Raw genomic sequence first — 27,657 nt, 5'->3', positions numbered from 1 at the left:
ATGGTTAGGGTTACTGTTGGAAATAGGGTTATGGTTAGGGTTACTGTTGTTAGGGTTATGGTTAGGGTTACTGTTGGAATTAGGGTTATGGTTAGGGTTATGGTTAGGGTTACTGTTGGAATTAGGGTTATGGTTAGGGTTACTGTTGGAAATAGGGTTATGGTTAGGGTTACTGTTGGAATTAGGGTTATGGTTAGTTAGGTTACTGTTGGAAATAGGGTTATGGTTAGGGTTACTGTTGGAATTAGGGTTATGGTTAGGGTTGGAAATAGGGTTATGGTTAGGGTTACTGTTGGAATTAGGGTTATGGTTAGGGTTACTGTTGGAAATAGGGTTATGGTTAGGGTTACTGTTGGAAATAGGGTTATGGTTAGGGTTACTGTTGGAATTAGGGTTATGGTTAGGGTTATGGTTAGGGTTACTGTTCGAATTAGGGTTATGGTTAGGGTTACTGTTGGAAATAGGGTTATGGTTAGGGTTACTGTTGGAATTAGGGTTATGGTTAGGGTTACTGTTGGAATTAGGGTTATGGTTAGGGTTACTGTTGGAATTAGGGTTATGGTTAGGGTACTGTTGGAAATTTATGGTTAGGGTTACTGTTGGAAATAGGGTTATGGTTAGGGTTACTGTTGGGTTATGTTGTTAGGGTTATGGTTAGGGTTACTGTTGGAAATAGGGTTATGGTTAGGGTTACTGTTGGAATTAGGGTTATGGTTATGGTTACTGGGAAATTATGGTTAGGGTTACTGGGAAATAGGGTTATGGTTAGGGTTACTGTTGGAAATAGGGTTATGGTTAGGGTTACTGTTGGAAATAGGGTTATGGTTAGGGTTACTGTTGGAAATAGGGTTATGGTTAGGGTTACTGTTGGAATTAGGGTTATGGTTAGGGTTACTGTTGGAATTAGGGTTATGGTTAGGGTTACTGTTGGAAATAGGGTTATGGTTAGGGTTACTGTTGGAACTGTAGGGTTATGGTTAGGGTTACTGTTGGAAATTTAGGGTTATGGTTATGGTTAGTTACTGTTGGAAATAGGGTTATGGTTAGGGTTACTGTTGGAATTAGGGTTATGGTTAGGGTTACTGTTGGAAATAGGGTTATGGTTAGGGTTACTGTTGGAAATAGGGTTATGGTTAGGGTTACTGTTGGAATTAGGGTTATGGTTAGGGTTACTGTTGGAAATAGGGTTATGGTTAGGGTTACTGTTGGAAATAGGGTTATGGTTAGGGTTACTGTTGGAAATAGGGTTATGGTTAGGGTTACTGTTGGAAATAGGGTTATGGTTAGGGTTACTGTTGGAATTAGGGTTATGGTTAGGGTTACTGTTGGAATTAGGGTTATGGTTAGGGTTACTGTTGGAAATAGGGTTATGGTTAGGGTTACTGTTGGAATTAGGGTTATGGTTAGGGTTACTGTTGAAATAGGGTTATGGTTAGGGTTACTGTTGGAAATAGGGTTATGGTTAGGGTTACTGTTGGAATTAGGGTTATGGTTAGGGTTACTGTTGGAATTAGGGTTATGGTTAGGGTTACTGTTGGAATTAGGGTTATGGTTAGGGTTACTGTTGGAAATAGGGTTATGGTTAGGGTTATGGTTAGGGTTACTGTTGGAAATAGGGTTTTGGTTAGGGTTACTGTTGGAATTAGGGTTATGGTTAGGGTTACTGTTGGAAATAGGGTTATGGTTAGGGTTACTGTTGGAATTAGGGTTATGGTTAGGGTTACTGTTGGAATTAGGGTTATGGTTAGGGTTACTGTTGGAAATAGGGTTATGGTTAGGGTTACTGTTGGAAATTGGGTTATGGTTAGGGTTACTGTTGGAATTAGGGTTATGGTTAGGGTTACTGTTGGAATTAGGGTTATGGTTAGGGTTACTGTTGGAATTAGGGTTATGGTTAGGGTTATGGTTAGGGTTACTGTTGGAATTAGGGTTATGGTTAGGTTACTGTTGGAATTAGGGTTATGGTTAGGGTTACTGTTGGAAATAGGGTTATGGTTAGGGTTACTGTTGGAATTAGGGTTATGGTTAGGGTTACTGTTGGAATTAGGGTTATGGTTAGGGTTACTGTTGGAATTAGGGTTACTGTTGGAAATAGGGTTATGGTTAGGGTTACTGTTGGAAATTAGGGTTATGGTTAGGGTTACTGTTGGAATTAGGGTTATGGTTAGGGTTACTGTTGGAATTAGGGTTATGGTTAGGGTTACTGTTGGAATTAGGGTTATGGTTAGGGTTACTGTTGGAAATAGGGTTATGGTTAGGGTTACTGTTGGAATTAGGGTTATGGTTAGGGTTACTGTTGGAAATAGGGTTATGGTTAGGGTTACTGTTGGAATTAGGGTTATGGTTAGGGTTACTGTTGGAAATAGGGTTATGGTTAGGGTTATGGTTAGGGTTACTGTTGGAAATAGGGTTATGGTTAGGGTTACTGTTGGAATTAGGGTTATGGTTAGGGTTACTGTTGGAAATTGGGTTATGGTTAGGGTTACTGTTGGAAATAGGGTTATGGTTAGGGTTACTGTTGGAATTAGGGTTATGGTTAGGGTTACTGTTGGAAATAGGGTTATGGTTAGGGTTACTGTTGGAATTAGGGTTATGGTTAGGAAATAGGGTTATGGTTAGGGTTACTGTTGGAAATAGGGTTATGGTTAGGGTTACTGTTCGAATTAGGGTTATGGTTAGGGTTACTGTTGGAATTAGGGTTATGGTTAGGGTTACTGTTGGAATTAGGGTTATGGTTAGGGTTACTGTTGGAATTAGGGTTATGGTTAGGGTTACTGTTGGAATTAGGGTTATGGTTAGGGTTATGGTTAGGGTTACTGTTGGAAATAGGGTTATGGTTAGGCTTACTGTTGGAATTAGGGTTATGGTTAGGGTTATGGTTAGGGTTACTCTTGGAAATATGGTTATGGTTAGGGTTACTGTTGGAAATAGGGTTATGGTTAGGGTTACTGTTGGAAATAGGGTTATGGTTAGGGTTACTGTTGGAATTAGGGTTATGGTTAGGGTTACTGTTGGAATTAGGGTTATGGTTAGGGTTACTGTTGGAATTAGGGTTATGGTTAGGGTTACTGTTGGAAATAGGGTTATGGTTAGGGTTATGGTTAAATAGGGTTATGGTTAGGGTTACTGTTGGAATTAGGGTTATGGTTAGGGTTACTGTTGGAAATAGGGTTATGGTTAGGGTTACTGTTGGAATTAGGGTTATGGTTAGGGTTACTGTTGGAAATAGGGTTATGGTTAGGGTTATGGTTACTGTTGGAAATAGGGTTATGGTTAGGGTTACTGTTGGAATTAGGGTTATGGTTAGGGTTACTGTTGGAAATAGGGTTATGGTTAGGGTTACTGTTGGAATTAGGGTTATGGTTAGGGTTACTGTTGGAAATAGGGTTATGGTTAGGGTTACTGTTGGAAATAGGGTTATGGTTAGGGTTACTGTTGGAAATAGGGTTATGGTTAGGGTTATGGTTAATTAGGGTTATGGTTAGGAATTAGGGTTATGGTTAGGGTTACTGTTGGAATTAGGGTTATGGTTAGGGTTACTGTTGGAAATAGGGTTATGGTTAGGGTTACTGTTGGAAATAGGGTTATGGTTAGGGTTACTGTTGGAAATAGGGTTATGGTTAGGGTTATGGTTAGGGTTACTGTTGGAATTAATTAGGGTTATGGTTAGGGTTACTGTTGGAATTAGGGTTATGGTTAGGGTTACTGTTGGAAATAGGGTTATGGTTAGGGTTACTGTTGGAAATAGGGTTATGGTTAGGGTTACTGTTGGAAATAGGGTTATGGTTAGGGTTACTGTTGGAATTAGGGTTATGGTTAGGGTTACTGTTGGAATTAGGGTTATGGTTAGGTTAGGGTTACTGTTGGAATTAGGGTTATGGTTAGGGTTACTGTTGGAATTAGGGTTATGGTTAGGGTTACTGTTGGAAATAGGGTTATGGTTAGGGTTATGGTTAGGGTTACTGTTGGAAATAGGGTTATGGTTAGGGTTACTGTTGGAATTAGGGTTATGGTTAGGGTTACTGTTGGAAATAGGGTTATGGTTAGGGTTACTGTTGGAATTAGGGTTATGGTTAGGGTTACTGTTGGAATTAGGGTTATGGTTAGGGTTACTGTTGGAATTAGGGTTATGGTTAGGGTTACTGTTGGAAATAGGGTTATGGTTAGGGTTACTGTTGGAATTAGGGTTATGGTTAGGGTTACTGTTGGAAAGGGTAGGGTTATGGTTAGGGTTACTGTTGGAAATAGGGTTATGGTTAGGTTACTGTTGGAATTAGGGTTAGGGTTACTGTTGGAAATAGGGTTATTAGGGTTATGGTTAGGGTTACTGTTGGAAATAGGGTTATGGTTAGGGTTACTGTTGGAATTAGGGTTATGGTTAGGGTTATGGTTAGGGTTACTGTTGGAAATAGGGTTATGGTTAGGGTTACTGTTGGAAATAGGGTTATGGTTAGGTTAGTTACTGTTGGAAATAGGGTTATGGTTAGGGTTACTGTTGGAATTAGGGTTATGGTTAGGGTTACTGTTGGAATTAGGGTTATGGTTAGGGTTACTGTTGGAAATAGGGTTATGGTTAGGGTTACTGTTGGAATTAGGGTTATGGTTAGGGTTACTGTTGGAATTAGGGTTATGGTTAGGGTTACTGTTGGAATTAGGGTTATGGTTAGGGTTACTGTTGGAATTAGGGTTATGGTTAGGGTTACTGTTGGTTAGGGTTATGGTTAGGGTTACTGTTGGAATTAGGGTTATGGTTAGGGTTACTGTTGGAATTAGGGTTATGGTTAGGGTTACTGTTGGAATTAGGGTTATGGTTAGGGTTACTGTTGGAATTAGGGTTATGGTTAGGGTTACTGTTGGAATTAGGGTTATGGTTAGGGTTACTGTTGGAATTAGGGTTATGGTTAGGGTTACTGTTGGAATTAGGGTTATGGTTAGGGTTACTGTTGGAATTAGGGTTATGGTTAGGGTTACTGTTGGAATTAGGGTTATGGTTAGGGTTACTGTTGGAATTAGGGTTATGGTTAGGGTTACTGTTGGAATTAGGGTTATGGTTAGGGTTACTGTTGGAATTAGGGTTATGGTTAGGGTTACTGTTGGAATTAGGGTTATGGTTAGGGTTACTGTTGGAATTAGGGTTATGGTTAGGGTTACTGTTGGAAATAGGGTTATGGTTAGGGTTATGGTTAGGGTTACTGTTGGAAATAGGGTTTTGGTTAGGGTTACTGTTGGAATTAGGGTTATGGTTAGGGTTACTGTTGGAAATAGGGTTATGGTTAGGGTTACTGTTGGAATTAGGGTTATGGTTAGGGTTACTGTTGGAAATAGGGTTAGGGTTAGGCTTACTGTTGGAAATAGGGTTATGGTTAGGGTTACTGTTGGAATTAGGGTTATGGTTAGGGTTACTGTTGGAATTAGGGTTATGGTTAGGGTTACTGTTGGAATTAGGGTTATGGTTAGGGTTACTGTTGGAATTAGGGTTATGGTTAGGGTTATGGTTAGGGTTACTGTTGGAAATAGGGTTATGGTTAGGTTACTGTTGGAATTAGGGTTATGGTTAGGGTTACTGTTGGAAATAGGGTTATGGTTAGGGTTACTGTTGGAATTAGGGTTATGGTTAGGGTTACTGTTGGAATTAGGGTTATGGTTAGGGTTATGGTTAGGGTTACTGTTGGAAATAGGGTTATGGTTAGGGTTACTGTTGGAATTAGGGTTATGGTTAGGTTACTGTTGGAATTAGGGTTATGGTTAGGGTTACTGTTGGAATTAGGGTTATGGTTAGGGTTACTGTTGGAAATAGGGTTATGGTTAGGGTTACTGTTGGAAATAGGGTTATGGTTAGGTTACTGTTGGAATTAGGGTTATGGTTAGGGTTACTGTTGGAAATAGGGTTATGGTTAGGGTTACTGTTGGAATTAGGGTTATGGTTAGGGTTACTGTTGGAAATAGGGTTAGGTTAGGGTTACTGTTGGAATTAGGGTTATGGTTAGGGTTACTGTTGGAAATAGGGTTATGGTTAGGGTTACTGTTGGAATTAGGGTTATGGTTAGGGTTACTGTTGGAAATAGGGTTATGGTTAGGGTTACTGTTGGAAATAGGGTTATGGTTAGGGTTACTGTTGGAATTAGGGTTATGGTTAGGGTTACTGTTGGAATTAGGGTTATGGTTAGGGTTACTGTTGGAATTAGGGTTATGGTTAGGGTTACTGTTGGAATTAGGGTTATGGTTAGGGTTACTGTTGGAATTAGGGTTATGGTTAGGGTTACTGTTGGAATTAGGGTTATGGTTAGGGTTACTGTTGGAAATAGGGTTATGGTTAGGGTTACTGTTGGAATTAGGGTTATGGTTAGGGTTACTGTTGGAATTAGGTGGAATTAGGGTTATGGTTAGGGTTACTGTTGGAATTAGGGTTATGGTTAGGGTTACTGTTGGAATTAGGGTTATGGTTAGGGTTACTGTTGGAATTAGGGTTATGGTTAGGGTTACTGTTGGAAATAGGGTTATGGTTAGGGTTACTGTTGGAATTAGGGTTATGGTTAGGGTTACTGTTGGAAATAGGGTTATGGTTAGGGTTACTGTTGGAATTAGGGTTATGGTTAGGCTTACTGTTGGAATTAGGGTTATGGTTAGGGTTACTGTTGGAATTAGGGTTATGGTTAGGGTTATGGTTAGGGTTACTGTTGGAATTAGGGTTATGGTTAGGGTTACTGTTGGAAATTAGGGTTATGGGAATTAGGGTTATGGTTAGGGTTACTGTTGGAATTAGGGTTATGGTTAGGGTTACTGTTGGAATTAGGGTTATGGTTAGGGTTACTGTTGGAATTAGGGTTATGGTTAGGGTTACTGTTGGAAATAATAGGGTTATGGTTAGGTTATGGTTAGGGTTACTGTTGGAAATAGGGTTATGGTTAGGGTTATGGTTAGGGTTACTGTTGGAATTAGGGTTATGGTTAGGGTTACTGTTGGAAATAGGGTTATGGTTAGGGTTACTGTTGGAATTAGGTTATGGTTAGGGTTACTGTTGGAAATAGGGTTATGGTTAGGGTTATGGTTAGGGTTACTGTTGGAAATAGGGTTATGGTTAGGGTTATGGTTAGGGTTACTGTTGGAATTAGGGTTATGGTTAGGATTACTGTTGGAATTAGGGTTATGGTTAGGCTTACTGTTGGAATTAGGGTTATGGTTAGGGTTACTGTTGGAAATTTAGGGTTATGGTTAGGCTTACTGTTGGAATTAGGTTTGAATGGTTAATTAAAGGATTACTGTTGGAATATAGGGGGGTGGATAGGGGGTTAGGGGGATGGGGAAGGGGCACTGTTGGGGGGATAGGGGATGGTTAGGGGGACTGTTGGAATTAGGGTTATGGTTAGGGGATACTGTTGGAATTAGGGTTATGGTTAGGGATACTGTTGGAAATAGGGTTATGGTTAGGAGTTACTGTTGGAATTAGGATGATGGAGGGGAGGAGTTACTGTTGGAATTAGGGGAGGGTTAGGAGTTAATGGAGGAATTAGGGTTATGGTTAGGGTTACTGTCTGCCTGCTGAATGTTATGTTTAACATCAAATCACATCAAACTTTATTGAGACAGCATGTAATAAACAGTGCCCGTTGATTCAATAGCTATCCAGTTAAGTAGATGTATGGTCCATAATCACTATAAAGTCCCTGTGGCCCCTGTGGTCCCTGTGGCTGAGACGTGTGTGTCTTTATTTAATGGGTTATTTAATGAGGAACACATTACAGCTGTCATACATCCTACAGAGGCTCTGAGAGGGTTCAGAACATTACAGCTGTCATACATCCTACAGAGGCTCTGAGAGGGTTCAGAACATTACAGCTGTCATACATCCTACAGAGGCTCTGAGAGAGGTTCAGAACATTACAGCTGTCATACATCCTACAGAGGCTCTGAGAGGGTTCAGAACATTACAGCTGTCATACATCCTACAGAGGCTCTGAGAGGGTTCAGAACATTACAGCTGTCATACATCCTACAGAGGCTCTGAGAGGGTTCAGAACATTACAGCTGTCATACATCCTACAGAGGCTCTGAGAGGGTTCAGAGTAGTACTATATTGGTGGTAGTGGTAGGAGTAATTACTACTTGCAGTACACTCTTAGGAAAAACAGGGTTCCAAAAGGGTTCTTCGGCTGTCCCTATTTTGGTTCCAGGTAGAACCCTTTTTGGTTCCATGTAGAACCCTTTGTGGAAAGGGCTCTACCTGGACCCCAAAAGGGTTCTTCAAAGGTTTCTCCTATGGGGACAGCAAAAAAATCTAGAGCAGCATTTGTTCTGAGTGTATACATGTACTGGTAGTAGAGGTAATAGCACTAATAATACTGTACTTATATTGTGTATTAAAAACATTATTATCTGATCATACTATATATCAGATGGGTTTGAAGGAGGTGCTATTCTATGGAAGGAGTTATCCAGATCAGTTCTACTGTCCTTCACTCACTAGCAACCCCTAGGACCAGAGGAGCTGGTTTGTTTATGTGTGTGTGTCACAGAGGCTGATTGGTCACAGCTCATTCCAGCTCCCGTTACGTAGAGCGGTGTTAAGGAGGAAACTGTTTTAGCGTGTGTTCGTGTGGCCCTGGTTAGTGATGGTGATTGGGTCTATAAATAAAAAGTTCAGACAAAGACAAAGAGCCCTGTGTGTGTGTGTGTGTGTGTGTGTGTGTGTGTGTGTGTGTGTGTGTGTGTGTGTGTGTGTGTGTCACATAGCAGCACTGAAACAAACACATGTGAATTAGTGTCAGAGAGAGGTCCAGCTCGCAGCGTCTCCTAGCATCACTCTGTGTGTGTGTGTGAGCACATAGCCAGGTCAGTAAACATTCACATGGACTGGTTAGGCCATTACCTGGAACACCATTAGATCCTCATCCCTTATATGGGAGAGATGATAACATAACAAGGACGGGAAGAATAGAAATAGCGCCCATAGAACAGATCTGCCGCTTATCAGCTTTCAATACGAATGACAGAGCTTGAATTTTACCCCTTTTTCTCCCCAATTTCATGGTATCCAATTGTTTAGTAGCTACTATCTTGTCTCATCGCTACAACTCTCGCTACAACTCCCTTACGGGCTCGGGAGAGACGAAGGTTGAAAGTCATGCGTCCTCCGATACAAAACCCAACCGAGCCGCACTGCTTCTTAACACAGCAACATCCAACCCGGAAGCCAGCCGCACCAATGTGTCGGAGGAATCACCGTGCACCTGTCAACCTTGGTTAGCGTGCACTGCACCCGGCCCGTCACAGGAGTGCACGCGATGAGACAAGGACATCCCTACCGACCAAGCCCTCCCAAACCCGGATGACGCTGGGCCAATTGTGCGTCGCCCCATGGACCTCCCGGTCGCGCCGGTTGTGACAGAGCCTGGGCGCAAACCCAGAGACTCTGATGGCACAGCTGGCGCTGCAGTACAGCGCCCTTAACCACTGCGCCACCCGGGAGGCCCATGACTCGCATTTCTATGTGAATTTGGTCAGGTCACCCACAAAGCTAAATAAGTAACTTCTGTTTACATGTGGACTAAAACCCCTGTACCTGATATAATGTATACCATTTAACAAACAGGTTTATCCAAAGTGACTTACAGTCATGAATACATTTTCATATGGGTGGCCCCAACGGGAATCAAACCCACTAGTTCTGACATTTCAAGACTATGACACATTGACGTGTGTGTGTCTCGGCTCCTACCCTGGTGATAGACATATAGGAGCTCTCTGCCTATTGAGTCATGGTGGGAGGTTTGCTAGAGAATAATGCTGCCTTCAGACTCCAGGCTTTATACAGGTATAGCAGAGTGGAGAATAATGCGGCCTTCAGACTCCAGGCTTTATACAGGTATAGCAGAGTGGAGAATAATGCTGCCTTCAGACTCCAGGCTTTATACAGATAGCTGGAGAATAATGCTGCCTTCAGACTTTTTATACAGGTATAGCAGAGTGGAGAATAATGCTGCCTTCAGACTCCAGGCTTTATACAGGTATAGCAGAGTGGAGAATAATGCTGCCTTCAGACTCCAGGCTTTATACAGGTATAGCAGAGTGGAGAATAATGCTGCCAGGTATAGCAGAGTGGAGAATAATGCTGTCTTCAGACTCCAGGCTTTATACAGACTGCCAGACTCCAGGCTTTATACAGGTATAGCAGAGTGGAGAATAATGCTGCCTTCAGACTCCAGGCTTTATACAGGTATAGCAGAGTGGAGAATAATGCTGCCTTCAGACTCCAGGCTTTATACAGGTATAGCAGAGTGGAGAATAATGCTGCCTTCAGACTCCAGGCTTTATACAGGTATAGCAGAGTGGAGAATAATGCTGTCTTCAGACTCCAGACTCTGTCTCTCTCTCTTTCTGTGTGTCTCTCTCCGTGTGTCTCTCTCTGTGTCTCTCTCTCTCTGTCTACCCCAACCCTGTTCTCTCTCCTCTGTCAATTCAATTCAAGGGCTTTATTGGCATGGGAAACATGTGTTAACATTGCTAAAGCAAGTGAGGTAGATAATATATAAAGTGAATATATAAAGTGAAATAAACACTAAAAATTAACAGTACACATTACACATACAGAAGTTTCAAAACAATAAAGACATTACAAATGTCATATTATATATATACAGTGTTTTAACAATGTACAAATGGTTAAAGGACACAAGATAAAATAAATAAGCATAAATATGGGTTGTATGTATTTACAATGGTGTTTGTTCTTCACTGGTTGCCCTTTTCTCGTGGCAACAGGTCACAAATATTGCTGCTGTGATGGCACACTGTGGAATTTCACCCAGTAGATATGGGAGTTTATCAAAGTTGGATTTGTTTTCGAATTCTTGTGGATCTGTGTAATCTGAGGGAAATATGTCTCTCTAATATGGTCATACATTGGGCAGGAGGTTAGGAAGTGCAGCTCAGTTTCCACCTCATTTTGTGGGCAGTGAGCACAGAGCCTGTCTTCTCTTGCGAGCCAGGTCTGCCTACGGCGGCCTTTCTCAATAGCAAGGCTATGCTCACTGAGTCTGTACATAGTCAAAGCTTTCCTTAATTTTGGGTCAGTCACAGTGGTCAGGTATTCTGCCGCTGTGTACTCTCTGTTCAGGGCCAAATAGCATTCTAGTTTGCTCTGTTTTTTTTGTTAATTCTTTCCAATGTGTCAAGTAATTATCTTTTTGTTTCTCATGATTTGGTTGGGTCTAATTGTGCTGCTGTCCTGGGGCTCTGTAGGGTGTGTTTGTGTTTGTGAACAGAGCATCAGGACCAGCTTGCTTAGGGGACTCTTCTCTAGATTCATCTCTCTGTAGGTGATGGCTTTGTTATGGAAGGTTTGGGAATCGCTTCCTTTTAGGTGGTTATAGAATTTAACAGCTCTTTTCTGGATTTTGATAATTAGTGGGTATCGGCCTAATTCTGCTCTGCATGCATTATTTGGTGTTCTACGTTGTACACAGAGGATATTTTTGCAGAATTCTGCGTGCAGAGTCTCAATTTGGTGTTTGTCCCATTTTGTGAAGTCTTGGTTGGTGAGCGGACCCCAGACCTCACAACCATAAAGGGCAATGGGCTCTATGACTGATTCAAGTATTTTTAGCCAAATCCTAATTGGTATGTTGAAATTTATGTTCCTTTTGATGGCATAGAATGCCCTTCTTGCCTTGTCTCTCAGATCGTTCACAGCTTTGTGGAAGTTACCTGTGGCACTGATGTTTAGGCCAAGGTATGTATAGTTTTTTGTGTGCTCTAGGGCAACAGTGTCTAAATGGAATTTGTATTTGTGGTCCTGGTGACTGGACCTTTTTTGGAACACCATTATTTTGGTCTTACTGAGATTTACTGTCAGAGCCCAGGTCTGACAGAATCTGTGCATAAGATCTAGGTGCTGCTGTAGGCCCTCCTTGGTTGGTGACAGAAGTACCAGATCATCAGCAAACAGCAGACATTTGACTTCGGATTCTAGTAGGGTGAGGCCGGGTGCTGCAGACTTTTCTAGTGCCCGCGCCAGTTCGTTGATATATATGTTGAAGAGGGTGGGGCTTAAGCTGCATCCCTGTCTAACCCCACGACCCTGTGTGAAGAAATTTGTGAGTTTTTTGCCAATTTTAACCGCACACTTGTTGTTTGTGTACATGGATTTTATGATGTCGTATGTTTTACCCCCAACACCACTTTCCATCAGTTTGTATAGCAGACCCTCATGCCAAATTGAGTCAAAGGCTTTTTTGAAAACAACAAAGCATGAGAAGACTTTGCCTTTGTTTTGGTTTGTTTGGTTGTCAATTAGGGTGTGCAGGGTGAATACATGGTCTGTTGTACGGTAATTTGGTAAAAAGCCAATTTGACATTTGCTCAGTACATTGTTTTCATTGAGGAAGTGTACGAGTCTGCTGTTAATGATAATGCAGAGGATTTTCCCAAGGTTACTGTTGACGCATATTCCACGGTAGTTATTGGGGTCAAATTTGTCTCCATTTTTGTGGATTGGGGTGATCAGTCCTTGGTTCCAAATATTGGGGAAGATGCCAGAGCTAAGGATGATGTTAAAGAGTTTTAGTATAGCCAATTGGAATTTGTTGTCTGTATATTTGATCATTTCATTGAGGATACCATCAACACCACAGGCCTTTTTGGGTTGGAGGGTCTTTATTTTGTCCTGTAACTCATTCAATGTAATTGGAGAATCCAGTGGGTTCTGGTAGTCTTTAATAGTTGATTCTAAGATCTGTATTTGATCATGTATATGTTTTTGCTCTTTATTCTTTGTTATACTATCAATTCAATTCAATTCAAGGGGCTTTATTGGCATGGGAAACATGTGTTAACATTGCCAAAGCAAGTAAGGTATATAATATATAAAGTGAAATAAACAATAAAAAATAACAGTAGACATCACACATACAGAAGTTTCAAAACAATAAAGACATTACAAATGTCATATTATATATATATATATATATATACAGTGTTTTTACAATGTGCAAATGGTAAAGGACACAAGATAAAATAAATAAGCATAGATATGTGTTGTATTTACAATGGTGCGTGTTCTTCACTGGTTGCCCTTTTCTCGTGGCAACAGGTCACAAATCTTGCTGCTCTGATGGCACACTGTGGAATTTCACCCAGTAGATATGGGAGTTTTTCAAAATTGGATTTGTTTTCGAATTCTTTGTGGATCTGTGTAATCTGAGGAAATATGTCTCTCTAATATGGTCATACATTGGGCAGGAGGTTAGGAAGTGCAGCTCAGTTTCCACCTCATTTTGTGGGCAGTGAGCACATAGCCTGTCTTCTCTTGAGAGCCATGTCTGCCTACGTCGGCCTTTCTCAATAGCAAGGCTATGCTCGCTGAGTCTGTACATAGTCAAAGCTTTCCTTAATTTTGGGTCAGTCACAGTGGTCAGGTATTCTGCCGCTGTGTACTCTCTGTGTAGGGCCAAATAGCATTCTAGTTTGCTCTGTTTTTTTGTTAATTCTTTCCAGTGTGTCAAGTAATTATCTTTTTGTTTTCTCATGATTTGGTTGGGTCTAATTGTGCTGCTGTCATGGGGCTCTGTAGGGTGTGTTTGTGAACAGAGCCCCAGGACCAGCTTGCTTAGGGACTCTTCTCCCTTCATCTCTCTGTAGGTGATGGCTTTGTTGTGGAAGGTTTGGGAATCGCTTCCTTTTAGGTGGTTATAGAATTTAACTGCTCTTTTCTGGATTTTGATAATTAGTGGGTATCGGCCTAATTCTGCTCTGCATGCATTATTTGGTGTTCTACGTTGTACACTGAGGATATTTTTGCAGAATTCTGCTGAAGAGTCTCAATTTGGTGTTTGTCCCATTTTGTGAAGTCTTGGTTGGTGAGCGGACCCCAGACCTCACAACCATAAAGGGCAATGGGCTCTATGACTGATTCAAGTATTTTTAGCCAAATCCTAATTGGTATGTTGAAATTTATGTTCCTTTTGATGGCATAGAATGCCCTTCTTGCCTTGTCTCTCAGATCGTTCACAGCTTTGTGGAAGTTACCTGTGGCGCTGATGTTTAGGCCAAGGTATGTATAGTTTTTTGTGTGCTCTAGGGCAACAGTGTCTAGATGGAATTTGTATTTGTGGTCCTGGTGACTGGACCTTTTTTGGAACACCATTATTTTGGTCTTACTGAGATTTACTGTCAGGGCCCAGGTCTGACAGAATCTGTGCATAAGATCTAGGTGCTGCTGTAGGCCCTCCTTGGTTGGTGACAGAAGCACCAGATCATCAGCAAACAGCAGACATTTGACTTCAGATTCTAGTAGGGTGAGGCCGGGTGCTGCAGACTTTTCTAGTGCCCGCGCCAGTTCGTTGATATATATGTTGAAGAGGGTGGGGCTTAAGCTGCATCCCTGTCTAACCCCACGACCCTGTGTGAAGAAATGTGTGTGTTTTTTGCCAATTTTAACCGCACACTTGTTGTTTGTGTACATGGATTTTATGATGTCGTATGTTTTACCCCCAACACCACTTTCCAACAGTTTGTATAGCAGACCCTCATGCCAAATTGAGTCGAAGGCTTTTTTGAAATCAACAAAGCATGAGAAGACTTTGCCTTTGTTTTGGTTTGTTTGGTTGTCAATTAGGGGTGTGCAGGGTGAATACATGGTCTGTTGTACGGTAATTTGGTAAAAAGCCAATTTGACATTTGCTCAGTACATTGTTTTCATTGAGGAAGTGTACGAGTCTGCTGTTAATGATAATGCAGAGGATTTTCCCAAGGTTACTGTTGACGCATATTCCACGGTAGTTATTGGGGTCAAATTTGTCTCCATTTTTGTGGATTGGGGTGATCAGTCCTTGGTTCCAAATATTGGGGAAGATGCCAGAGCTAAGGATGATGTTAAAGAGTTTTAGTATAGCCAATTGGAATTTGTTGTCTGTATATTTGATCATTTCATTGAGGATACCATCAACACCACAGGCCTTTTTGGGTTGGAGGGTTTTTATTTTGTCCTGTAACTCATTCAATGTTATTGGAGAATCCAGTGGGTTCTGGTAGTCTTTAATAGTTGATTCTAAGATCTGTATTTGATCATGTATATGTTTTTGCTCTTTATTCTTTGTTATAGAGCCAAAAAGATTGGAGAAGTGGTTTACCCATACATCTCCATTTTGGATAGATAATTCTTCGTGTTGTTGTTTGTTTAGTGTTTTCCAATTTTCCCAGAAGTGGTTAGAGTCTATGGATTCTTCAATTACATTGAGCTGATTTCTGACATGCTGTTCCTTCTTTTTCCGTAGTGTATTTCTGTATTGTTTTAGTGATTCACCATAGTGAAGGCGTAGACTCAGGTTTTCCGGGTCTCTATGTTTTTGGTTGGACAGGTTTCTCAATTTCTTTCTTAGAATTTTGCATTCTTCATCAAACCATTTGTCATTGTTGTTAATTTTCTTCGGTTTTCTATTTGAGATTTTTAGATTTGATAGGGAAGCTGAGAGGTCAAATATACTGTTAAGATTTTCTACTGCCAAGTTTACACCTTCACTATTGCAGTGGAACGTTTTACCCAGGAAATTGTCTAAAAGGGATTGAATTTGTTGTTGCCTAATTGTTTTTTGGTAGGTTTCCAAACTGCATTCCTTCCATCTATAGCATTTCTTAATGTTACTCAGTTCCTTTGGCTTTGATGCCTCATGATTGAGTATTGCTCTGTTTAGGTAGACTGTGATTTTGCTGTGGTCTGATAGGGGTGTCAGTGGGCTGACTGTGAACGCTCTGAGAGACTCTGGGTTGAGGTCAGTGATAAAGTAGTCTACAGTACTACTGCCAAGAGATGAGCTATAGGTGTACCTACCATAGGAGTCCCCTCGAAGCCTACCATTGACTATGTACATACCCAGCGTGCGACAGAGCTGCAGGAGTTGTGACCCGTTTTTGTTGGTTATGTTGTCATAGTTGTGCCTAGGGGGCATACGGGGAGGGGATGCTGTCACCTCCAGGCAGGTGTTTGTCCCCCTGTGTGCTGAGGGTGTCAGGTTCTTGTCCGGTTCTGGCATTTAGGTCACCACAGACTAGTACATGTCCCTGGGCCTGGAAATGGTTGATTTCCCCCTCCAGGATGGAGAAGCTGTCTTCATTAAAATATGGGGATTCTAGTGGGGGATATAGGTAGCAAACAGGAGGACATTTTTCTCTGTTAGGATAATTTCCTTTTGAATTTCTAGCCAAATGTAGAATGTTCCTGTTTTGATTAATTTAATGGAGTGAGTTAGGTCTGCTCTATACCAAATTAGCATACCCCCTGAGTCCCTTCCTGTTTCACACCTGGTAGTTTGGTGGATGGGACTACCAGCTCTCTGTAACCTAGAGGGCATCCAGTGGGTCTGTCTCCTCTATACCAGGTTTCTTGCAAGATGACAATGTCTGTATTACCGATTTCTTTGGTGAAGTCCGGGTTTCTGCTCTTCAGGCCAAAGGCAGATGACCTCAGGCCTTGGACTATCTCTGTCTCTCTCTGTCTCTCTCTGTCTCTCTCTGTCTCTCTCTCTCTCTCTCTCTCTCTCTCTCTGTGTCTCTGTCTCTCTGTCTCTCTCTGTCTCTCTCTGTCTACCCCAACCCTGTTCTCTCTCCTCTCTGTAGCTCTTATTTTTCCCCTTTTCTTCATTTATTTCTCTGTATCTGTAGTTTCAATCTCTCTCTGAACAACTTGGTTAATGAGTTCTGCCTTTGTCTGCTTGTTTGGTTTAGCAGAAGAAGAAAGACAAAGTCAGACAGGAGAAAGACCTTTTTGTTTGTTCAGTCGACTCTTAGAAGCTTTATCTCTCTGAACAGAGAGCTTCAGAGTGCTCAAATAGATACAAATCCAGTGTTCTCTGTGTGTGTGTGTTCTGTGTGAGTGTGTTAGTTTCTCCATTGTTAGTGTAATGTCCGCTACCATCAGAATCAACCACAGCCTATTTCAGATCCACAGTCCTCTGCATTGTGAAGATGCAGTGTTGTCAACCAGTGTAAATAACTTAACTAATCACCTTTCTCCTTCTCTTGCTCTCTATATTTCGTAGGATCCCTCCTTCTCCCTCCTCCTCCACGACAAGCTCCAGGTGCCCAACAGCTCGCGGCGGGCGTGGAACGAGCGTGACAGTCGCTGTGACGTGTGTTCCACTCATCTGACCCAGCTGAAACAGGAAGCAGTCCACATGGTGCTGACCTTGGACCAGTGGGACCTGTCCCCCAGCTCGCCCCCCACCCTGCCCAGCCGCAGTGGCCCTCCCCAGGGCCCTGCAGCACCACGGGACTGGGCCTACCTCCTCCCAGCCTCAGCAGCCTACCCCCATCCACACCCACACCACCCTACCATGCCTCCGTCCTCCTCTAGTGCATCATCCTCAAGCCCCAGCCACACTGCCTCCAACCCCTGCCAAGGTGCAGCATCTGTGGGGCAAACCTCTGCCCAGGCAGCCTCTTCAGCTCTAGCCCCAGCCCCCTCATCGCCAGCTCCATCCTCTGTGCATCAGGGAGGATACCCCCGCCATGGGTCCAAGCCCAGCTCCCTCGGGGTCGGCTTGGGGGTTGAGAGAAGGAACGTCTCTCCGGCACACAGCAGTAAAGCCAGCGGTGCTCAGCCGGCCCAGCCACCCCACAGCCCCAGTAATAACGGTTCTGGTAGCAGAGCGTTACTGAGCACGGCAGCCCTGCAGGCTCACCAGTACATGTCTCGCAGCAATGGAGGAGGAGTCACACTCTACCCCTACCAGGTGTGTGTGTGTGTGTGTGTGTGTGTGTGTGTGTGTGTGTGGTGTGGTGGGTGTGGTGTGTGTGTGATGATGATCTTTTTGAAGTGCAGGTAGATAGAATTGGGGGGAAAGGATCGAAATAAATGAAAGTGGATTTGTTTCCAAAAAGGCGTAACTGAAAAGAGGGTTGGCACAAAACAAAATGTGGAATTGTTATGTTCCGTGTCTGACTTTAGGGCCCATTTTCACAACGATTGACCTTGTTTTTCAAAATGTCTCCCCCAATTTGTTGACCAAAGGGAGAGGTGGAACTGAGCTTCTGTCCTCCCTTTTCCTCTGAAATCGAGTTGCAGTCTGTCCCGGGTGTCGAGTCACGTAGGGTTCATGAGATTGTTTGGCCCTGATGACGTATATTAGCCATGAGCAATGGGTCAGACAAAGTGTATGTATGTGAGTGGAGGCTGTCCTCAGCTGAGAGTGGTAACCGAAGGGAAGATGAGGACAACTCTTGGAACAAAGGCTTCTGGGTGAGGACTGTAAACTGTTATCGAAAGAGACAGGTGGTGGGAGGGTGGGGGGGGGGTTCTTAAAGTATGTACAAATTAGAGAGAGAGAGAGAGAGAGAGAGAGAGAGAGAGAGTTAGTGCCCTGTGTTCTGATTACATGTAATAATGAATATCCCTGTTCTCCCTCATCACCCTACCACCCCCTGTCCCTCACCTCACATTTTTCTCTCCCACCCCCTGTCCCTCACCTCACATCTCTCTCTCCCACCCCCTGTCCCTCACCTCACATCTCTCTCTCCCACCCCCTGTCCCTCACCTCACATCACCCTACCACCCCCTGTCCCTCACCTCACATCTCCCTCTCCCACCCCCTGTCCCTCACCTCACATCTCTCTCCCACCCCCTGTCCCTCACCTCCCTACATCTCATCTCTCCCTTCATCTCCCCTGTTCCCTCATCTCCCTACATCTCCCTACCCCTCATTTCCCTGTCCCTCACCTCCCATCTCCCTACCCCTCATCTCCCTCCCCTGTTCCCCTGTTCCCCTCATCTCCCTACCCCCTCACCTCCCCTGTTCCCCTCATCTCCCTACCGCCTCATCTCCCTGTTCCCCTCATCTCCCTACCGCCTCATCTCGCCTGTTCCCTTCATCTCCCCTGTTCCCCTCATCTCCCTACCGCCTCATCTCCCTGTTCCCCTCATCTCCCTGTTCCCCTCATCTCCCTGTTCCCCTCATCTCCCTGTTCCCCTCATCTCCCTGTTCCCCTCATCTCCCCTGTTCCCCTCATCTCCCTATTCCCCTCATCAATTCGCCTGTTCCCTTCATCTCCCCTGTTCCCCTCATCTCCCTACCGCCTCATCTCCCTGTTCCCCTCATCTCCCTACCGCCTCATCTCCCTGTTCCCCTCATCTCCCTACCGCCTCATCTCCCTGTTCCCCTCATCTCCCTGTTCCCCTCATCTCCCCTGTTCCCCTCATCTCCCTACCGCCTCATCTCCCTGTTCCCCTCATCTCCCTACCTCCTCATCTCGCCTGTTCCCTTCATCTCCCCTGTTCCCCTCATCTCCCCTGTTCCCCTCATCTCCCTACCGCCTCATCTCCCTGTTCCCCTCATCTCCCTGTTCCCCTCATCTCCCTGTTCCCCTCATCTCCCCTGTTCCCCTCATCTCCCTACCGCCTCATCTCCCCTGTTCCCCTCATCTCCCTGTTCCCCTGTTCATCTCCCTACCGCCTCATCTCCCTGTTCCCCTCATCTCCCTACCGCCTCATCTCCCTGTTCCCCTCATCTCCCCTGTTCCCCTCATCTCCCTGTTCCCCTCATCTCCCTACCGCCTCATCTCCCTGTTCCCCTCATCTCCCTACCGCCTCATCTCCCTGTTCCCCTCATCTCCCTACCGCCTCATCTCCCTGTTCCCCTCATCTCCCTACCTCCTCATCTCCCCTGTTCCCCTCATCTTCCTCACCCCACTCATCATCATCTTGTCTCTCCCTCACTCACCTTTCCCCTACACTCCTAACCCTTCTTCACCTCCCCTAAGCCTTTTTCTAACCCTTCTGTTGAATCATCCCTCACCCCCTGTCTGTGTCCTTCACTCCCTCCCTCCTTTTCTTTTCTCTCCTCTCTCCCTCCGTCCCCTCCCCCCTTTTCTCTCTCTCCGTCCCCTCCTTCCCTTTCTCTCCTCACTCCCTCCTTTTTTCCCCCTCCCTCCTTTTCTCTCCTCTCTACCTCCTTTTCTACCCCTCTGTCCCCTCCCTCCTTTTCTCTCCCTCCGTCCCCTCCCTCCTTTTCTCTCCTCTCTCCCTCCGTCCCCTCCCTCCTTTTCTCTCCTCTCTCCCTCCGTCCCCTTCCTCCTTTTCTCTCCCTCTGTCCCCTCCCTCCTTTTCTCTCCTCTCTCCCTCTGTCCCCTCCCTCCTTTTCTCTCCTCTCTCCCTCCATCCCCTCCCTCCTTTTCTCTCCTCTCTCCCTCCATCCCCTCCCTCCTTTTCTCTCCTCTCTCCCTCTGTCCCCTCCCTCCTTTTCTCTCCTCTCTCCCTCCATCCCCTCCCTCCTTTTCTCTCCTCTCTCCCTCCGTCCCCTCCCTCCTTTTCTCTCCTCTCTCCCTCCATCCCCTCCCTCCTTTTCTCTCCTCTCCCCCTCCGTCCCCTCCCTCCTTTTCTCTCCTCTCTCCCTCCATCCCCTCCCTCCTTTTCTCTCCTCTCTCCCTCCGTCCCCTCCCTCCTTTTCTCTCCCTCTGTCCCCTCCCTCCTTTTCTCTCCTCTCTCCCTCCGTCCCCTCCCTACTTTTCTCTCCCTCTGTCCCCTCCCTAATTTTCTCTCCTCTCTCCCTCCGTCCCCTCCCTCCTTTTCTCTCCTCTCTCCCTCCATCCCCTGTCCCAAGGTCACCTCTCTGAGGCCCGCTGGCACACAGCCCAGGGTGCTACTAGAAATACACTGTGTGTCTGTGGAATAAAGTCAGGAGGATATTATTATTATTATTTAAATGTAACCTTTATTTAACTAGGCAAGTCAGTTAAGAATAAATTCCTATTTTACAATGACGGCCTACCTTCCCCGGCCAAACCCTCCCCTAACTCAGACGACACTGGGCCAATTGTGTGCTGTCCTATGGGACTCCCGATCACGGCCGGTTGTGATACATCCCGGGATCGAACCAGGGTCTGTAGATGCAGTGCCTTTGTCCGCTGCGCCACTCAGGAGCTTTAAGATATACGAGTCCATTTGATTTCTTCCCTCCATTTTCCTTGTGCTGAGATGGCACGATGCCCATCAAAGAGCCATCAGTCAGCCATTGTCTTCACATTATGCCATAGTAGCATATAGCCTAGCCTGTAGCATAGCCCTGTGATACTAATAACATGCTTTAGCAGTGTAGAACAGCTGCACGCTAATCAAGAAGGGTTAGGCTCCCGCAAGCAGTCAAGTGCTGGCACCCGATCGAGTAGCCACACACACACACACACGTACACACATACACACATACACCTCCCAGTATGGTGTATGTGGCAGATGTCCTATATTTCTGTTTCTAAATCAGGTATTTTGGTCTGTGGATGATGCAAGTAGACTACTTCTACACTAATTAGCCAATCAATCAACCGTGTGTGTGTGTGTGTCCTGTGTAGCTCCTCTCTCCTCTTCCCTGCAGTAACATAGTGTGACATTAACACTCCTGTTTTACCATTAGAGCAGAGCGAGAACATGATGATAAATCACTGTGAATTCAGACAGGTCACACAGAACCTCCAGAGCTACACTACTGCTGGGGTGTGTGTGCACGTTGAAGGAGAGGGAGCTAGGGAGTTGAGGAGAAAGCAGAGTGAGGAGATGGAGAAGGAGAGGTTTGGGGGGGGAGAAAAGGAGAGAGAGAGCTTTATAAATGGTTCTCTATATTGGGATGACATTTAAAGAGTGCTGAGACAGCGATATGGCGTGAGCCTGCTGGCACAAAATGGCCGCTGAGCTTCATCCATCCAGGTAGGACAACATATTAGTTGTGGATACTGGATAGGACTTACAGCCCCATACAATCTAAAGCACCTATAGTCAAAAATACTATATGAATCACTAGATGAATCCAATGCATTAGTTTTATGAATATTCTTTATACTTAACAAACATTACTGAAAATGTGAAAATAAATTGTTAAGGTTAACTTGATCAACACGTTCAAGAGGAACAATCAGAGAGAGAGAGAGAGAGAGAGAGAGAGAGCGAGAGAGCTGTGCCAGTCGGGTAATATGGAGGTGACAGATGGAGGAGGATGGCACCAGGTCTCCCTCTGGCCTGACTGGCACTGTGTCACCAGTGGAAGGAAAACCTGTTCTTTTCTCTCCTTAAAGCAAACAAACAGATGTAGTTCCTCCAGTCCTATATTCTTACTACTGTTTCTGTCTGTTGTTGTTACAGTCACACAACATGTGTGACCATCTCTCGCCGATGTCCCCCTTTCTCTTTTGTGTTGTTATTGTTGTATAATGTGTGTGTGTATGTGTGTGTATGTGTGTGTGTGTGTGTGTGTGTGTGTGTGTGTGTGTGTGTGTGTGTGTGTGTGTGTGTGTGTGTGTAGATCTCGCAGATGATATCAGAGGGGTGTAGAGAGGGTCTGACGGAGGAGGCTCTGAATGACTACAATGCTGATCTCCCCGCCCCCTCACCCTCCCAGGTCCCTCCCACTTTGCAGGTTACCACGGCAACCCCAACCACCACCTCTGCCGCTGCATCGTTCTTCGCCAGGTAAGAACAACCAGATTTATACAACTTCACACCTTCATACAGTGTAGACACTCACACACTGACAAAGGCCTGCAGAGTCCTTCAGTCCTTCCCCTGCAATCTTCCCAAATGAGTCAACTGTGTGGAAAGAGGTGTGTGTGTGTGTGTGTGTGTGTGTGTGTGTGTGTGTGTGTGTGTGTGTGTGTGTGTGTGTGTGTGTGTGTGTGTGTGTGTGTGTGTGTGTGTGTGTGTGTGTGGCCTGTTAACCAGTTCTATATTCAGTAGACGTATAAGTTACAGTGCATTCGGAAAGTATTGACCATTTCCACATTTTTTCTACGTTACAGCCTTATCCTAAAGTTGATTTAAATAACTGTTTTGCCTCAATCTTACACACAATACCCCATAATGACAAAATGAAAACAGGATTTTAGAAATGTTTTAAAATGTATTAAAAATAAAAAACACAAGTATTTACATAAGTATTCAGACCCTTTGCTATGAGACTCGAAATTGATCTCCGGTGCATCTGGTTTCCATTGATCATCCTTGAGATGTTTCTACAACTTGATTGGTCCACCTGTGGTAAATTCAATTGGACATGATTTGGAAAGGCACACACCTGTCTCTGAGGTCCCACAGTTGACAGTGCATGTCAGAGCAAAAACCAAGCCATGAGGTCGGACAAATTGTCCGTAGAGCTCCGAGACAGGATTGTGTTGAGGCACAGATCTGGGGAATGGTACCAGCATTGAAAGTCCTCAAGAACACAGTGTCCTCCTTCATTCTTAATTGGAAGAAGTTTGGAACCACCAAGACTCTTCCTAGAGCTGGACTCCCGGCCAAACTGAGCAAACGCGGGAGAAGGGCCTTGGTCAGGGAGGTGACCAAGAATCCAATAGTCACTCTGACAGAGCTCCAGAGTTCCTCTGTGGAGATGGGAGAACCTTTCAGAAGGACAACCATCTCTACAGCACTCTACCAAAAGCCACTCCTCAGTAAAAGGCACATGACAGCCCACTTAGAGTTTGCCAAAAAGGCACCTAAAGGACTCTCAGACCATGAGAAACAAAATTCCCTGGTCTGATGAAACCAAGATTGAACTCTTTGGCCTGAATGCGAAGCATCACGTCTGCAAGAAACCTGGCACCATCCCTACGGTAAAGCATGGTGGTGGCAGCATGATACTGTGGGGATGTTTTTCAGAGGCAGGGACTCGGAGACTAGTTAGGATCGAGGGAAAGATGAATGGACCTTGATGAAAACCTGATCCAGAGCACTCAGGACCTCAGAATGGGGCAAAGGTTCACCTTCTAAAAGGAAAATGACCCTACAGCCAAAACAACACAGGATTGACTTTGGGACAAGTCTCTGAATGTACTTCAGTGGTCCAGCCAGATTCCGGACTTGAACCCGATTTTTGGAGAGACCTGAAAATAGCTTTGCAGCAATACTCCCCATCCAACCTGACAGAGCTTGAGAGGTTCTGCAGAGAAGAATGGGAGAAACTTCCCAAATACAGGTGTGCCAAGCTTGTAGCTTCATACACAAGAAGACTTGAGGCTGTAATTTCCATATTACATTTTTAATAATACATCTTCATTATGGGGAATTGTGTGTAGATTGATGAGGGGAAAAAGCTGTAATGTAAGAAAATGTGGAAAAAAGCCTGAATACTTTCTGAATGCTCTGTACATCATCAATAACAGGAATATTGAGACTGACAGTACATCAATAAAACACACGCACACATCCTAGTACAGTCGTCAATAACTCAGGCGATACATGAATAACTAATGTCAAACATTAATATCTCCATGTCTGTATCTATGACAGTTATTAAGACATCGAGGCCGACATTCTCCTCTAAACGCCGTCCCACAAAAAATGTGAGGGCAGATTCTGCATTGCATACCTACAGGTATTTCACTCTGCAATACATTGTGTTACACATCCCTCAAATACAAACCTTATCCTAAATGTCCTATCTCCCTATACTGCTGAATGTTTTCTGGCTAGATTAAAGCAATAAGGCCTGGGGGGTGTGGTAAATGGCCGATATACCACGGCTATGGGCTGTTCTTAGGCACAACGCAAGGCCAATCAGCATTCGGGGCTCGAACCACCCGGTTGATAATTAAGCAATAAGGTCAGAGGGGGTGTGATATTTGGCCAATATAACACGGCTATGGGCTGTTCTTAGGCACAACGACCACAAAACCCAGAGGTGCCTTATTGATATTATAAACTGGTTACCAATGTAATTAGAGCAGTAAAAATACGTGTTTTGTTATACCCGTGATATATGGCCTGATATAGAGCGGCTGTCAGCCAATCAGCATTCAGGGCTCGAACCACCCAGTTTATAAGTAAGGATATACCACCTCTGATCTCTGTAGATTAAACCCAAACCTCTGATCTGTAGTCTTTCTTCTAGATTTATAATTCTAACCTTTAATTTGTCTTAAGTCCTTGTCTCTGTTCTCTCCATCCTGACATAGTTAGGGAGAGAGGGAGGAATAGAGATACAATTAGATAACTGTGTTGTATGTTAACTCTGCTATCTGTGCGGCAGACACCATGGGCTCTATTTCAACAAACATAATGCAATGGCAAATCTTACCTCTGGCTGTAGCGTTCTAGGTTCGGGGGTGTGTTCGGGGGTGTGCTGCTGGGTGCAGCAGCTGGGTTTTGATGAATTAACAAGTTGTGGGTGTGTTGAGGCGTGGCTCCTCACTGGCCAATCAGAACGTGCTCCATGGCTAAATATGGTGTTTCTTCAGGTTATATATTTTTAAAAATGTATGTATTGCGTTGTCATCAACTCCAATTCGAATGTTAGTTCGTTATAGCCTAATTCGTTAAATAGCCTGCCCCATATTTGCTAAATATGTTAAACATGTTTTCAGTCCACATTGTTCTAGTTGCATTGCTTCAATATAGAAATACATTGTTAAACATCATCTAGAGCATTCACCCTGATATAGGGGCTAGGCCACTGTAAATTGCAGTCTGCCAAACATAGTCAATAAGAAATATTAAATTCACTAGGCTATTGATAAGGCCTAAAAAGACAAGGCAATGTTTTAAGTAGTCATGTCTAAACAGAGTTACAGGCACCGTAACAGATCCCTGTGGGTGTATAATTCAGACAAGGCAATGTTTTAAGTAGTCATGTCTAAACAGAGTTACAGGCACCGTAACAGATCCCTGTGGGTGTATAATTCAGACAAGGCAATGTTTTAAGTAGTCATGTCTAAACAGAGTTACAGGCACCGTAACAGATCCCTGTGGGTGTATAATTCAGACAAGGCAATGTTTTAAGTAGTCATGTCTAAACAGAGTTACAGGCACCGTAACAGATCCCTGTGGGTGTATAATTCAGACAAGGCAATGTTTTAAGTAGTCATGTCTAAACAGAGTTACAGGCACCGTAACAGATCCCTGTGGGTGTATCATTCAGACAAGGCAATGTTTTAAGTAGTCATGTCTAAACAGAGTTACAGGCACCGTAACAGATCCCTGTGGGTGTATCATTCAGACAAGGCAATGTTTTAAGTAGTCATGTCTAAACAGAGTTACAGGCACCGTAACAGATCCCTGTGGGTGTATCATTCAGACAAGGCAATGTTTTAAGTAGTCATGTCTAAACAGAGTTACAGGCACCGTAACAGATCCCTGTGGGTGTATCATTCAGACAAGGCAATGTTTTAAGTAGTCATGTCTAAACAGAGTTACAGGCACCGTAACAGATCCCTGTGGGTGTATCATTCAGACAAGGCAATGTTTTAAGTAGTCATGTCTAAACAGAGTTACAGGCACCGTAACAGATCCCTGTGGGTGTATCATTCAGACAAGGCAATGTTTTAAGTAGTCATGTCTAAACAGAGTTACAGGCACCGTAACAGATCCCTGTGGGTGTATAATTCAGACAAGGCAATGTTTTAAGTAGTCATGTCTAAACAGAGTTACAGGCACCGTAACAGATCCCTGTGGGTGTATCATTCAGACAAGGCAATGTTTTAAGTAGTCATGTCTAAACAGAGTTACAGGCACCGTAACAGATCCCTGTGGGTGTATCATTCAGACAAGGCAATGTTTTAAGTAGTCATGTCTAAACAGAGTTACAGGCACCGTAACAGATCCCTGTGGGTGTATCATTCAGACAAGGCAATGTTTTAAGTAGTCATGTCTAAACAGAGTTACAGGCACCGTAACAGATCCCTGTGGGTGTATCATTCAGACAAGGCAATGTTTTAAGTAGTTACAGGCACCGTAACAGATCCCTGTGGGTGTATCATTCAGACAAGGCAATGTTTTAAGTAGTCATGTCTAAACAGAGTTACAGACACCGTAACAGATCCCTGTGGGTGTATCATTCAGACAAGGCAATGTTTTAAGTAGTCATGTCTAAACAGAGTTACAGGCACCGTAACAGATCCCTGTGGGTGTATAATTCAGACAAGGCAATGTTTTAAGTAGTCATGTCTAAACAGAGTTACAGGCACCGTAACAGATCCCTGTGGGTGTATCATTCAGACAAGGCAATGTTTTAAGTAGTCATGTCTAAACAGAGTTACAGGCACCGTAACAGATCCCTGTGGGTGTATCATTCAGACAAGGCAATGTTTTAAGTAGTCATGTCTAAACAGAGTTACAGGCACCGTAACAGATCCCTGTGGGTGTATCATTCAGACAAGGCAATGTTTTAAGTAGTCATGTCTAAACAGAGTTACAGGCACCGTAACAGATCCCTGTGGGTGTATCATTCAGACAAGGCCATTTATAATATGGAGGGTTTGACCCACTTTTTACAGGAGCTGGATAAAGGTCCGCTCACCGTTATGCAGTGGTGTAAAGTACTTAAGTAAAAAACAACAACTTTAAAGTACTACTGAAGTAGTTCTTTGCGGTATCTGTACTTGACTTTGCAATTTATATTTTTGAATACTTTTACTTCACTACATTTTCCTAGACACCCAAAAGTACTCGTTCAATTTTGAATGTTAAGCAGGACAGGAAAATAGTCAAATTCACACACTTATCAACAGAACATCCCTGGTCATTCCTACTGCCTCTGATCTGGCGGACTCACGAAACACATGCTTCGTCCGTAAATGATGTCTGAGTGTTGGAGTGTGCCCCTGGCTTTCCGTAAATAAACAAATAAAATGGTGTAATCTGGTTTGCTTAAAATAAGGAGTTTGAAATTATTTATACTACTACTTTTGATACTT

At 43.9% G+C, this 27,657-nt stretch overlaps 1 protein-coding gene across 1 annotated transcript in view; it reads left to right on the top strand.

Annotated features, from left to right (window-relative positions):
* The window catches only part of LOC135508389 (kinesin-like protein KIF26B), a 233,089-nt gene that overhangs the window by 76,120 nt on the left and 129,312 nt on the right, over positions 1 to 27,657 (top strand). Inside the window, 2 exon segments of the mRNA XM_064928533.1 lie at positions 17,031 to 17,723; positions 22,275 to 22,441. Coding sequence (XP_064784605.1) covers positions 17,031 to 17,723; positions 22,275 to 22,441 — 860 coding nt within the window.

The sequence above is a fragment of the Oncorhynchus masou genome, chromosome 21, assembly GCF_036934945.1.
Source record: "Oncorhynchus masou masou isolate Uvic2021 chromosome 21, UVic_Omas_1.1, whole genome shotgun sequence".
Classification (NCBI taxonomy): Eukaryota; Metazoa; Chordata; class Actinopteri; order Salmoniformes; family Salmonidae; genus Oncorhynchus; species Oncorhynchus masou.
Note: the sequence above shows the minus strand (reverse complement) of the source record. Positions and strands in the feature narration are given on the sequence as shown.